At 42.2% G+C, this 13860-nt stretch overlaps 1 protein-coding gene across 3 annotated transcripts in view; it reads right to left on the bottom strand.

The window, feature by feature from the left end:
* Window positions 1-7100, bottom strand: part of NUP54 (nucleoporin 54) — a gene marked incomplete at both ends in the record, with an annotated part of 34054 nt that extends 26954 nt beyond the window's left edge. The window contains 4 exons of one of the 3 annotated variants that reach the window (XM_080697049.1): window positions 2032-2178; window positions 2270-2353; window positions 6337-6498; window positions 7034-7100. In XM_080697049.1, coding sequence (XP_080553175.1) covers window positions 2032-2178; window positions 2270-2353; window positions 6337-6498; window positions 7034-7100 — 460 coding nt within the window. The remainder of the gene's footprint in view (window positions 1-2031; window positions 2179-2269; window positions 2354-6336; window positions 6499-7033) is intronic. The other 2 variants (XM_080697050.1, XM_080697051.1) reach the window with 2 other exon arrangements.
* Window positions 7101-13860: the final 6760 nt, after the last annotated feature.

Raw genomic sequence — 13860 nt, 5'->3', positions numbered from 1 at the left:
TTGTTTGCTAGGCTAATTCATAGGTATTCTTCATCAAAATGCATGTAATGTCTCTCTTTTTGAGTTATGTTAGCATCCATTGGTGATCATTACCTAGATCCATTAATTTATAGGGATTAAAAAACGGGGCAATTTCACTTTGATTCCTCTCCTTCATTTTTTTTTTTTGGGGGGGACCTATAAAGAAAAGCTTTACCTTATCTATTTGGTGTATTCTTTCCCTTTATTACTGGTTTTCAGGGTAAAAATAATTGGTGCCCTGCATCTCTAAAGGTTACCATTTGGGCGGGGGAGTCAGGAACCCAAGCCTTTAAACTGGTCTTTTTTGTTCTAGGGATTAAACAAGGGCATTCTGTCTCTGAGTTACACCTTCAGTACTTTTTATTTTGAAACAGGGTTTTGCTAAGTTGCTAAGGCTGGCCTCAAACCTATGAACTTCCTATTTCAGCCTCCCAAGTACTGAGAGTACAAGCATGTGCCACTGTGCCTGGCTAAACTTTTTGGGTTTTTTTTGGCAGTACTGGGCATTGAACCCAGGAGCATTCTACCTTCAAGCTATACCCCAAGCCTTATTTTTTATTCAACAGGGTCCTACTAAGTTGAAGGCCTCACTAAGTAGCTGTGATCCTCCTGTCTCAGTCACCCAAGTACAGGGATTACAAGCATGTGCCCACCACACCCAGCTGAACTGGGTTTTTATGTTGTTGTTTTGCTACTGGAAATTGAACCCAGGGCATCTTCATACATGCTAGGTAAACAATGAATTATATCCCTAGCTTTTTAAAAATTTGAGATGGGATCTCACTAAGTTGCTAAGGCTGGTCTTCAACTTGCTGTCCTCCTGTCTCAGACCCCCAAGGAGCCCAGCTTAACTGTTATTTTTTAATCTGTTGCACTTATTTTTATTGATGTTTAAATTGTTCCGTCTTTGGTCACTGTAAGCCTCTTAGGTTAGCTTCCAAGTCTTTTTGATATAATCTTTTTAACTAGCTTATATCCCATGGTTTTCTATTTCAGTGACTGTTGTCACAAGCATACCCACCACACCCAGCTTCTCTGTGCTATTTTTATTTTTTGTGGTGCTGGGGGGGATTGAACCCAGGGGCATACCTCAAAGCTACACTCCCAGCACAATTTTTTATTCTTTATTTTGAAACAGAGTCTTACTAAATTGCAGAGGGCCTGAGTAGCTGAGGATGGCAGTGAACCTCAGATCCTCTTGTCTTAACCTCACAAATACTGGGATTACAAGCATGTGCCACCCAGCTGTGTTTTTTTTTTTTTGTTTGTTTGTTTGTTTGTTTTTTTGCGGCACTGGGGATAGAACCCAGGGGCATTCTACCTCTGAGCTATACCTAACCCCAGCCTTATTTTTAATCTTTTCTTTTTTCTTTTTTTTTTATTTATTTATTTATTTATTTATTTATTTATTTATTTATTTATTTATTTATTTATTTATTTGTGGTACTGGGGTTCCTGGAAGCCCTTCTACCTCCGGGCTACGCTCCCAGACCTATTTTATATTTTTGAAACAGGGTCTCTTACGCCAGCGCGGCTGGCTTCGAACCTGCGCGATACTCCTGTCTCCGCCTCCGAAGCGCAGGGATTACAAGCGTGCGCCACCACGCCCGGCTTAGTCTTTTATTTTTGAAACAGGGTCTCACTGAGTTGCAAAGGGCCTAAGTAGTAGCTGAGGCTGTCTGCAAACTGTGATCCCCCATCGCAGCCTCCCAAATGCTGGTATTATAAGCGTGTACACCACGCTCGGCTCTGTGCTATTTTTAACACCAAAATTTTTTAATGGAATAGCCCTAAACACAGGGACTTTATAATTAAAATTATGCCAATTAGTCTTTTCCCCAGTTGCTACCACAATATAAACATGAAAAGTAGCTTTTGGGATACTTTGGAATATATTTATAATTCTTAAGACAATAAGATAATCCACTAAATTATTTCAAGCAAAGCACTCAATAATGTTAGATATTATTGTTATAGTTTTATATTCAAAGATGAAAACCTCATACTTACTTGTTTGCTGCTGTTGCTGCTGTGTATTAAATCCTCCAAATCCTAGTCCAGTTCCCAAACCAGTACCTAAACCAGTACCAGTTCCTGTTGTTGTGCCAAAACCAGTACCAAATCCAAAACCTTTGTTCTGAGTACCACCAAAGAGTCCTTTGAATGAAAAATTGGAATTGTGTAAGTAAAAAACAAATTTTGACCTCCACAACATTTACTTCTACAAATGATTAAGATGGCCTCTTACCAGTAGTGCCTGTGTTAGTTGGAGCAGAAAAGCTGAATGCAGAACCTGCAGTTGTAGATGTTGTCCCAAATCCTCCAAACCCACCTAATTAAAAAAGGATAAAAATAGAAGGGAAGAGTCTTTTCTATATATAAAAACAATATATTTTTCAAATTTAAACAATGCTACCCATAACATCAAAATATATTGACTTAAATTTCCTTTCTCTGAGACTTTCAACTTAAATTTTTTACAAACCACACTACTAATCAAGAAGACAATGTATTTCAACAAATAAGTGATTTAAAATATACCCATTATCTTTCAATTGATGGAGCAATTCATTTTCAGCTGAGTAAACATATTAAGCCTATTGCTATACTCTAAAATGATTCTGTATATGCATCTAATTGATTAATTAGGTTCTAGCGACTGAACCCAGGGCCATTCTACCCCAAGCTACACCCCAGTCCTATATTTATTTGGAAGCATGGTCTCACAAAGTTGCTTGATAAGACTCCCTAAGTTGCTGAGGTAGCTGGCTTTGAACATGTGATCCTTCTGTCTCAGTTTTCCAAGTACTGGGATTACAGGCATGTGCCAGCATGGCCAGGTTTATTCATTTATTTTTTGACACAGAGTAGTTCTAAGTTGCTGGCCTTGACCTTGAACCTTACATCCTCTAGTTTCAGCTTCCAAAGTACTGGGATTATAGGCATGTGCCATCGTGCCCTGCTTATTTATTTATTTTGCAGATGTGGTCTCACTATGTTGTTCAGGCTGGCCTTGAACTCAAGATTCTCCCACCTCAGCCTCTCAAGGAACTGGAACTACAAGCGTGCGCCACCATGCCTGGTGGATTACAAATTCAAATGCTTACAAGATTTATACTAATAAAATAGGTAGACCATATATTTACTGACAGGTGAAACTGTTTAAAATGAAATTTTAGCTGGGTGTGGTGGAGCACGCTTGTAATCTCCGCGCTTGGGAGGTTGAGACAGGAGGACCGCGCAGGTTCGAAGCCAGCCTCAGCTGGCTTAAGAGACCCTGTTTCCAAATAAAAAAATATAAAATAGGTCTGGGAGTGTAGCCCGGAGGTAGAATGCCCCTGAGTTCCATCCCCAGTACCACCAAAAGTAAATACAAAAATAAATAAATAAAATAAAATAAAATTTTAAAAAATGGCAGCAGTTCTTAAATTCCAGAGAATGGTAGTTTAGTAATGATGAGACTACTATTCCCAGTTTTTACCCACGAGAAATAGAGAGCTGAATTTTTTACATAAAATTTATAAGCCAGGCCTGGTGGCGCATGCTTGTAATCCCCGCGCTTGAGAGGCAGAGACAGAAGGATTGCACAGGTTCGAAGCCAGCCGCGCGCGCTGGCTTAGGAGACCCTGTTTCCAAATAAAAAATGTAAAAATAGGTCTGGGAGTGTAGCCTGGAGGTAGAAGGGCTTCCAGGAACCCCAGTACCACCAAAAAAAAAAAAAAAAAAAAAAAAAAAAAATTTATAGAGGGATGTGTGTATGCATGTATGTGATGATGCAGATTGAAACCAGGGTCTTGTGCTTGTTAGGTTAGCACATTACCATTTTACCCAAATTTATAGCTACCCTTCTCCCTCTCCCCCTTCCCTTCCATTGATTGTAGGAATATCTGACCACTGAGCGACACCTCCACCCCTTTTTATTTTGAAACAGAATCTCACCAAAGTTGCAATGTATTGGCCTAAAACCTGTGATATTTCTGCCTCCCAAGTACTGGGATTATAGTATAGGAGTATGCCACTGCACCGAGGTCTAAATTTATAGATTTCTAAATCCTAGTTCACCTTTAAAAAACAAACTAATTCAGATGTTTTAAAAATAGTGTGCAGCAGGCATGTTGGCCCAGGCCTGTAATCTCAGCTACTCAAAGATGCTGAGGCTGGAGAATCCAAGTTCAAACTCAGCCTGGGAAAAATAGTGAGATCCTACCTCAAAAAAAGAAAAAAAGAAAGAACAAGACTGATCTGGGTGAATTAATTTACATCTATGTTAGCTTTTATTTCTACTTAAGTCTGTGTCAAGACTAAGCAATTTTTCAAAGGAAACATACTAATTTTCAACAAGAACATGTGTCTTGAAAGGATGGGGAAACACAAGTAGGCAATGGCAGTGAAAGTGAGCAGAGCTCCCACTGCCCTCTGCACCAGTATGCCAACTCGAACAAACTGTTTCTATTTTAGGTAATAGTCTAGAAACAATCTTAACCATACCTAGCCACACCTAACCACATGTGACTGAAATGGTAGCCCATTTAAAATTGTCTTGCTTTTACTTATTGTCAGTCTTTAGCTGATTATCAATGTAGTGTCAAAAAGACTCAATACAAATGTTTGAACTATTAATGAGTATTTATACCACAGGTTTTCTAATATTCTAATTTTAATTTTTCTTATTTCTTATAACAAGACAGATCCATCAATATTGTGACATAAAAAATACAAGAAAAAATTCAAACATGATATAAATCATTTAATTCAGATTTGGAAAATTACTCAGGGTAGATTGCAGGTACAAATAAATATTCTATTATAGTTTCCACTGCAATACTACTAACTAAACATCCTGATAAAAAGCACATGAAGTATTGAGCATTGTTCTTTAATCTCATCATTAATTTTCACTTCCACAGAATAACTACCATATGATTTGAATTGGCTACACAATAAAAACAGTCAGTAACTTTTCAGGTTCCACAATACCAAGTGTTTTATTAGTAATAGTGGATCTGCATGGACACAAAATAAAAAAGTAAACAAGAGTTTCTATATTAGCTCTTTGCTGAAGGCTAAATTAACAAACAGAAGTAACTGAAACAGTTATATTATAACAATTTGAAACTTAACAGTGATAACTCCAAACAAACATTAAATCAAATACCAACCAAGGGGTTTATTTATTGCTGTTGAATTATGAGCTGGGTGGCTTTATTTGGAAACACAAATTTCAAAATAAGGTTTTGTTTTACCCAATGCCAATTGTAAGCAAATAGGGAAAAGTAAATGCACCAAAGGAAAGATATTTGACCATTTCAAATATATCTTAATGATAACTAGTTATTTTATCTTTGGAACTTTCAAATATTTTTTCAACTTGTTTTTAACTAAGATGCTAAGCTAATATTCACATTGCAGTAACAAATGAAATAAAATATTTGACTTCTCAAATAAGATATAAGAAATAATGTTTACAAAATGCATATAATTGGCATGGGCATAAGAGGCATAATGTAAGAGAATATGGTCGATACATTCATATACGAGCAGCGAAGGAATAAGAGTTTTCTATGGGGGTCACTGTACGTACAGCACACATAAATCCACTTCAAATTTGGGTATATATATCCATTAGTTTGTGTTTTGCAAAAATTTTAGTGAGCTTCAAACAATCCACAGATAAACCACCTTCATAATTTATCTTTTTGAATGCAAAGATGTCTAGTATACCTTTTAGAACTCAATGCTATCTGGAAATTAAATTGCTCTGAGAATTTCCCAAAAATCCAGTAAAGAATTGGAGATTTTTTTTTCTACAGTTACATATCTTACAGAAATGCATTCTAGTCTGCTAAGATGACCAAAGAAATAATTATTATACTGGTTATAAAACAAAACGAATTATTGCTGTTCGTATAAGACTTGTTTCTCTTGGAAACACAAGGACAATAAAATGAAATCCCGATGAAAAATGCCAAAAAATGAAAAAATGACTGCAGGAGTCCAAGAATCCTAGGAAAATGGGCCTGGATGGTGACCTTACAATTTAGAAGATACATGTAATAATTTGGAAACTATATTATAATATTATTCTCATCTAAAGGATGATTTTGTTCAATTAACTGCAAAGGAAACAAGAGAGATTTACAACTTGCAAGACTTTCCAAAACCGTATCTTTTAAGACAGTCAAAACTTGATACAAATGTTTTTGATTTGACATTATTAAACAAGCCACTGTTCTTTTCCAAACTCTAGAAACCACAAAATATTCTTGGACTCCAGCTCCAGACACTTGTTACAGATAATGACCCGTAGTTATCTACCTGCGCTTGCCAGACTGTTACCAAAATTGAACGGAGTCGCCGAGGTAGTAGAAACACCGAAATTCCCAATATTAAAGTTCACTGCAGGATTAGCAGTTAAGCCGAAACCCCCAAAATTAAACCCACTGGCGGTGGAGTTGGCAGTCTCAAGCCCACCAAATCCTGATAGGCGTGTAGACAAAGAAACAAAATTGTAAAGGGGGGAGAGGGAAGAGGAAAAAGAAAAGAAAGCAAGATACGGATTAGAAGAATCAGCAAGGTTGAGCAAACCTGACTTCGCTTCGCACAGGTTAGGAAAGCAGAGGAGGTGGCACAGGCGGCCGGGGCGGGAGCGCGGGCTCCCTTCCCCAGCCCCGGGGCCGGCGCGGTCCCGCCCTCCCGGCCGCCCAGGGCCGCTCCCCGCGCGCCGCGCCGCCCGAGCCCCGCCGACCCCAGGCCGAGGGGGCGAGCAGGAGAGGCGGGCAGCCTCCCCTTCCCCTCCGGGCCCGGCTCCCCATCCGCGGGAGGCCGAGGGCCGGGCCTGCCTCCAGAGCCCGCGGCCTCCTCGGGGCCGCCTCGCCGCCCGCCCTTCCCCACTGCCCCCTAAGATCTTCGGCGCAGCCAGGAGACCCACGATCCCCGAGCCTGAGTATCGGACCGAGGGGGCGAGCCAAAGCCTTCCCGTCCTTGTTAGGAGAAGGTCCGAGGGATAACTCACCCGCGGGTGCCGCGGTGGCAGCGGCGGTGCCAGAGGTGCCCGAAGGAGCCCCAAAATTGAAGGCCATGTCGCGGGAGCCGGGGACCGGGGCCCAGCTCCCCGGTAGCGACGCGCGGTGCGCTGCGTTTTTCCGTCCGGCTGGAAACCGCCGCCCCGCCACCGCGTTCCGCCTGCGTCGGGCCTAGCGCAGAGGCGGACCGGCCGCGGCGCCGGGGGCGGGCTGCCGGGAACACCCGGGGCTGCGCACTTCCGGGGCGTCACCCCCGCGGTCAGCGCCCGGAGCTCGGGGTGTGGAGCTGCGGAGCGAGGGTCTTCCGAAAGGCCTGCCGAGGCGGGAAGGTGAAAGCTGGGAGGTGCGGCAGGCAGCTGGAATGTGCCCGCGTGCAGATGCTGGTCTTCCTGAGGCTGGCGGGAGGGCGGAGCCGGGTCCTGAAGGCAGAGGAGGCGAGATGGGGTAGTGGCAACGCCGTGTCTCTGCTAATCGTTTTACGTTATTTCAGTTTAATCGTCAACTGTCTTGTGCGGCATTTTACTAATATCCCCTTTCTATGGAGGAGGAAATCCGCACAGAGGGGAGGCCTGTTGTATGCAAGTTTAGCAAGAAATGAGAGACTGAGAGTCAAGGGAAAGTGCCACTTGAAGCCAGCGGCGGCACCCTCAGTCTAGAAATCTGACTGGAGGGACGCGCCGTCTGCTGGGGAAAGGGACTTATGTAGGGAGAAAGGAGAGGAAAAAAAAAAAAAAAAAAACACGCAGGTGGCCTTGATGAGCCAGAGCAAGCAAGCCATTGTAGAATCAGAACTGTTTGGCAGGAGCTTAATGTCTCAACCTTGAGCGGCACAATTTCCTTTTGTACAGTGGGGAAGAAAGGGAGGGGGCGGTAAGTGAAACAGTGTTGAATGACTGACAGAAACAAAACTGGGGTTACTTTTGCCAATTACAGCCGGGTCCACAGTCCTTAATCACCAAGCTGTAAGGTCAGCCCCAGAAGAGACAGAGGGTGGGCCCTGATGAGGCAAGAGAGCCTGTAACTTAAAAATCTGTGCCCTCAGTTGCACTTGTATCATTCAATCCTCTGTGTAACACGGTGGAGAATATTATGCTATTAGCCACTTTACACAGGTGAGATAAGACCGGTTTAGAGTATTAATCAGCTCACCCAAGGTCATCTTGCTGGTAAATTCTGGAGTCTAGTTTTTAACTCAGGTGTCTGGACCTCAGAGCCCCAGGAGAGATTTAGACAACCAGTGTAGAGTTTGGGGTTGAATTGATGATAAAAACACGGAAAGCTAGACAAATGAGTGTATCAAAGAGAAAGGGAAAGTAATAAAGGCTTAATTATGGAAAGTTCCCATACAGTCCCACTAATTATGATCTAGTTAAAATTATGGCATAACTATTGGTAAGATAGGGGAGATGGAAAGAATATGTGTGCCTAGGAACTTAGCAAAAACAAGAACAACAACAACAAAAAATAGAATAGGCTGGGAGTGTAGCTCAGAGAGGAAAAACCCCTGAGTTCAGTCTCTTAAATACTGCAAAAAAGGGGTCAGGGGTGAGCCAAATCTGCAGAAGTCAATGGACAATACAAAGCATCTATCTAGATTCAACAGGCTACTTTTTCTTTTAAGGGAAAAGTGCTTCTCAGGTGGTGTTTGCTTTTCTTTGTGTGTGTGTGTGTGTGTTACTGTAGGGTGGGGGTGGGGGGACCCAGGGGCTGTCTACCTCCAGGCTATACCCCCAGCCCTATTTTATAATTTATGTGGAAACAGGGTCTCACTAAGTCGCTGAGAGCCTCACTAAGTAGGAGAGGCTGGCTTCGAACCTGTGCGATCCTCCTGTCTCAGCCTCCCAAGCGCGGGGATTACAAGCGTGTGCCACCACACCCTGCTTGGTGTTTGCCTTTCATTCTCTAAACACGCCTTGTAGAATTCCTAAATCTATGTGCTTGTATGCAAATTTTAATAAAAGTAACAACAAAAATGCTAAGGTATCTATCAAGTAATTACAAATGTCCTTTGAGCCAGCAAGTTACCTTACAAATGACTGGGCAGAATTATGAATACAAGGATATTCGTTATGGGTGGGATTATTAATGATTGGAAACAAAGATGGGTTTGATTAAATCATTTTTGGCAACACACCATTTAGAACATTATATTATGCTATAATTTAGATTTAAAAGCCAGCATATATAAATACACATTTGTTCAAAATATTCCTGGATAGATACACTTTTTTAAAAAATCAAGTAAAATTGCTTCTATCTTGGATAATTGATTGAATGTTTTGGCTGGAACAACAGGCTAGATGTGACACCTTTTTCCTGTTAGTAACAGGAATTAAGACAAAAATTCCTTTCTTACAGACTTGACAAGATGGCTGGGGACATGTAGCAGGTGTTAAGACTTGTGGAGCTCATATCAAACAGAGGCACATGTGCAAGTTGTAATTGAAGCCAAGGAAATAAATGGAATTATTGGGAGAGTATAGGATGCAGCTGTGCATCAGTGTTAAGAGTGCACTGAGGCTGGGCGTGGTGGTGCACACTTGCTATCCCAACATTTGGAAGGCTGAGACAGGAGGATTGCAGTTCATGGACAGCCTCAGCTACTTACCCTATTTCAAAATAAATAATAAAAGAAAATAGGGCTGGGAATGTTGCTCAGAGGTAGAATGCCACTGGGTTCCAGTACCAGGGAAAAAAAAAACAAACAAAAAAAGAGAGAGTGCACAGAGCCTTCTTGGGAACCTGGTTAGAGTGGCCAAGCCCAGTTCACCACCCTATATTTGTAAAGCACAGCTTTATCAGAACAGGGATACATCCTTTGTTTATGTGGGGTTTACAGCTGTTTTTAGGCTGCAAACAGCAGAACTGACTAATTATGACTGAGAAAGTGGCTTGCAAAGCCAAAACTATCTTTTATCTGGCCCTTTACAGAAAAAGTTTATAACCGTGAGCTAGAGCCCTGTAGAAGCCTCCACCTTCAGTGAGCAAGAATGTGTTAGCTGTAGCTGGGCTTCCCCCTTCCTTGGAAGGGGCTGCATTCAGGCTCAGGTTCCCATGGGGCAGATGCCTTCTCCCTAGCACTCGCCCCATCTTCTAGGGGCGGCTGACATTCCCGGACAACTGTAAACCTTTGGCACTTTGAACCATCTGTTGCTCAGCAGCCTGTGTATGCCCCATTGACCACATGCTGCTTTACACGTGTCCTCTAAGAAGGGGACAAGCAGGCAGCATATTCTCCTTACTGACACCAAACACTGCTCTGGCTCTCAGGTTACTTCATCTGCAGGATGCTGGGGCTGGACCTTCAGGCCTGCTGATTTCCCCTCATCCCTGTTGACTTTTCTTTTCTTTTCTTTCTTTCTTTCTTTCTTTCTTTCTTTCTTTCTTTCTTTCTTTTTTTTTTTTTTTTTGGTGGTACTGGGGTTCCTGGAAGCCCTTCTACCTCCAGGCTACACTGAAACAGGGTCTCCAAAGCCAGCGCGCGCGGCTGGCTTTGAACCTGCGCGATCCTCCTGTCTCCACCTCCCAAGCGTGGGGATTACAAGCGTGCGCCACCACGCCCAGCCTCCCTGTTGACTTTTCTAATTCATTCTTCATCCTACAGTTAGAACAGGCCTGTCATTTCACTCCCTTCCCCTGACAACCCAATTTAAAATACTTTACTAGCTTCCTATTGATCTTAACATAAGCCAAAACACAAACATTTATATGGCTCCATGAAACCCAATTTGATGTGACCCCTGCCTTTTCCCCAGCTTCATTTTCCATTGTTCTTCCCTTTCTGAACTCCAGCCGAACGTCTCAGTCACTTGGAGTAAACATGTTCTGTCCGGGTCTTGGGTACATCATGTTCCCTCCTTCTAAAATACTTTGTCTTACATAATTCCAACATAGTCCTGTTTCCAGGGCATCCTGAAACTTATTTGAAATATTATTTATGCCGGGCGTGGTGGCGCACGCTTGTAATCCCCGCGCTTGGGAGGCAGAAACAGGAGGATCGCGCAGGTTCGAAGCCAGCCGCGGGCGCTGGTTTAGGAGACCCTGTTTCCAAATAAAAATGTAAAAATAGGTCTGGGAGTGTAGCCCGGAGGTAGAAGGGCTTCCAGGAACCCCAGTACCACCAAAAAAGGAAAAAAAAAAGAAAAAAAAAGAAAAAAAAAGAAAAGAAATATTATTTACATGTGTGATTATTTGCATATTTCCCCAAGTAGATTGTAAAGTCTTTACTTGTCTTTTTGGCCACTGGTAGCCTAGTTTATATGTATAGTACCTGAAGTAGATGCTCAATAAAATTAGTTGAATACGTTTTTAGGTATAATGTAGAAAAGCCAGGTCTCAGTAACACATACGGTATGATTGTATTTATATGAACTGTTTGGAAAAGGCAAATCTATACAGATAGAAAATAGATTAGTGGCTGGAAATGGTGGTGCATGCCTGTAGTTCTTATACTTGGAGGTTGAGACAAGAGAATCACAGGTTTGAGGACAGCCTCAGCAAGTAGTGAGACCCTGATTCCAAATAAGAAATAAAATTAGGCTGAGGGTGTAGCTCAAAGGAGTAATGCGTCTGGATTCAATCCTCAGTAACACACACACACACACACACACACACACACACACACACAGTAGTAGTTGCCAAGATCTGAGGGTAGGAACAGAGTGGCTATAAACTAGCATGAGAGATTTTATTGAGGCGATGAAAATGTTCTACAACCAGACAACTTAAGAAAATTTACTAGAAATCATTGCATTATACATTTAAAAATGGGTAAATTCCACCGGACGTGGTGGCAAACACTTGTAATCCCAGCACTTGGGAGGCTGAGACAGGAGGATCACACAGGTTTGAATCCAGCCTCAGTTACTTAGGCTCTCAGCCACTTAGTGAGACCCTGTTTCCAGCTAAAGTATAAAGTAGGTCTGAGAGTATAGCCCAGAGGTAGAAAAGCCCCTAGGTTCCACCCCCAGTACCACAAAAAAAGGGTAAATTTTATAGTATGTAAACTTTAGCTTAATAAAGGTGTTTAAATTTTTTTAGGTGGATAAATAAAAGAACATTACTGGAAATGGGACCTTTGTCTTGTATAAAATGTATAAAAAATGCTTCTAGACTTTGTATTCTACATCATTCATCCTGTATCATACTTTCTTATTGTTCTTGGATATATGTTTAATACCATATTAGTCTTTTGAATATACTTTCTGGATTTTTCTACTCTTTGGTTTGAAGTAATTAAGCTGGGTATGCTACAACGTTCTCTGTGAATCTCTATACCTTTGGGTAATAAGAAACTAGTACAGGCACTTCCCTTATGCCATGAGCCAGCTCAAGTTGGATTTAAGATTCCTAAAAGGGCATATGCTAGGGACTAAGTGTCCTTGATACATAAGGATATTCATGACACTGAGCTAGGAATTTTATTTTTTATTTTTTATTTATTTATTTTGTGTGTGTGTGTGTAGTACTGGGAATGGAACCCAGGGGCTTTCTACTTCCAGGCTATACTCCGAGACCTATTTTATACTTTATTTGGAATCAGGGTCTCACTAAGTTGCTGAGAGCCTCAATAAGTAGCTGAGGCTGGCTTTGAACCTATACAATCCTCCTGGCTCAACCTCCCAAGTGTGCACCACCACGTCTGGCTCAGCTAGGATTTTTTTTTTCCGGTACTGGAGATGGAACCCAGGGGCATTCTACCTCCGAGCTACACCCCCAGCCCTATTTTTTATTCTTTATTTTGAAACAGGGTCTCACTAAGTTGTAAAGGGCCTCGCTAAGTAGCTGAGGCTGGCCTCGAACCACAATCCTCCTGTCTCAGCTTCCCGGATGCTGGGATTACAAGCCTGCGCCACCACGCCTGGCTCTCAGCTAGGAATTTTATGATTGATCTGAATCTTCTCTAATTTCAGGAATAAGATGCAATATTGGGATAGGAAATTTTTAAAGGTAATCTGAATATTTTGAAAATAACTTTAATCCCAATTCCCCCCAAAACAGAAACTCCAGAACCTCTCCAATCCTCCCAAGCACTTCTCAGTGGACTCATCTCTGTTTCAGTTGGGTGTTCCTGGAGACAGACCTGAAATACAGATTAATGCAGGTAGATGTGGAGGAAGCAGAAGGGGTGGAGTGAGCGAGGCAGGGAACAAGGAAAGGCTCATAGGAAGCAGGTCACACTGCAGACAGCGCTAGGTCAGGAGCCACATAGAGCTAGCCTAAGAAGCGCTCCCCAGAGGACGGGCCCATCCCTCAGCTGACTGCTGCCTCCTTTGGTTCAGGTTGCCCTGGTGTCAGTAACTTCCACTCTGTTCCCACAGGGCTTCCACGGGCTCTGGAGAAAGCCCTGAGAGGCAGATGAGTATGGGACCCGCTGGGAGTGGGACTCAACAGGCTGCCTATAACTGCCCTGCACAGAGGGGCAGATGTGACTCAGGGCTGCATCTGTCAAGGGGCATTTTTCAAATGAAACTCCACAGACAACTGGACATCCAATGATGAATGAGTCCTGGTGTACTTTTATATAAAGTTTTTTTTATTAGTGAAACATTTCATTGCAGTAAGGGTAGAAATAAAACAGGTCAAGAATCACATGAAATAAACCAACGGTATACGGTATATGACGAGCATTCTGGTCAGTATTTTCTTTAATAGGCACAAGCAATTTACTTCAGTAAAAATGCCCAGAGGGCAAGTATGAGGATCACCTTTTGCAGAATTTACATTTCAGACAAGTTAAAAACCAGCCTCCTTTGAGTAAAAACCCCAATAGGGGTTAGTTGTGTAGTGCTTGTTCTACTTGACCATTAGTGATCTT

The sequence above is a fragment of the Muscardinus avellanarius genome (assembly GCF_963383645.1).
Source record: "Muscardinus avellanarius genome assembly, chromosome: 6".
Taxonomy (NCBI): Eukaryota; Metazoa; Chordata; class Mammalia; order Rodentia; family Gliridae; genus Muscardinus; species Muscardinus avellanarius.
The sequence above is the reverse complement of the archived record's forward strand: the minus strand, read 5'-3'. Positions and strand labels throughout refer to the sequence as shown.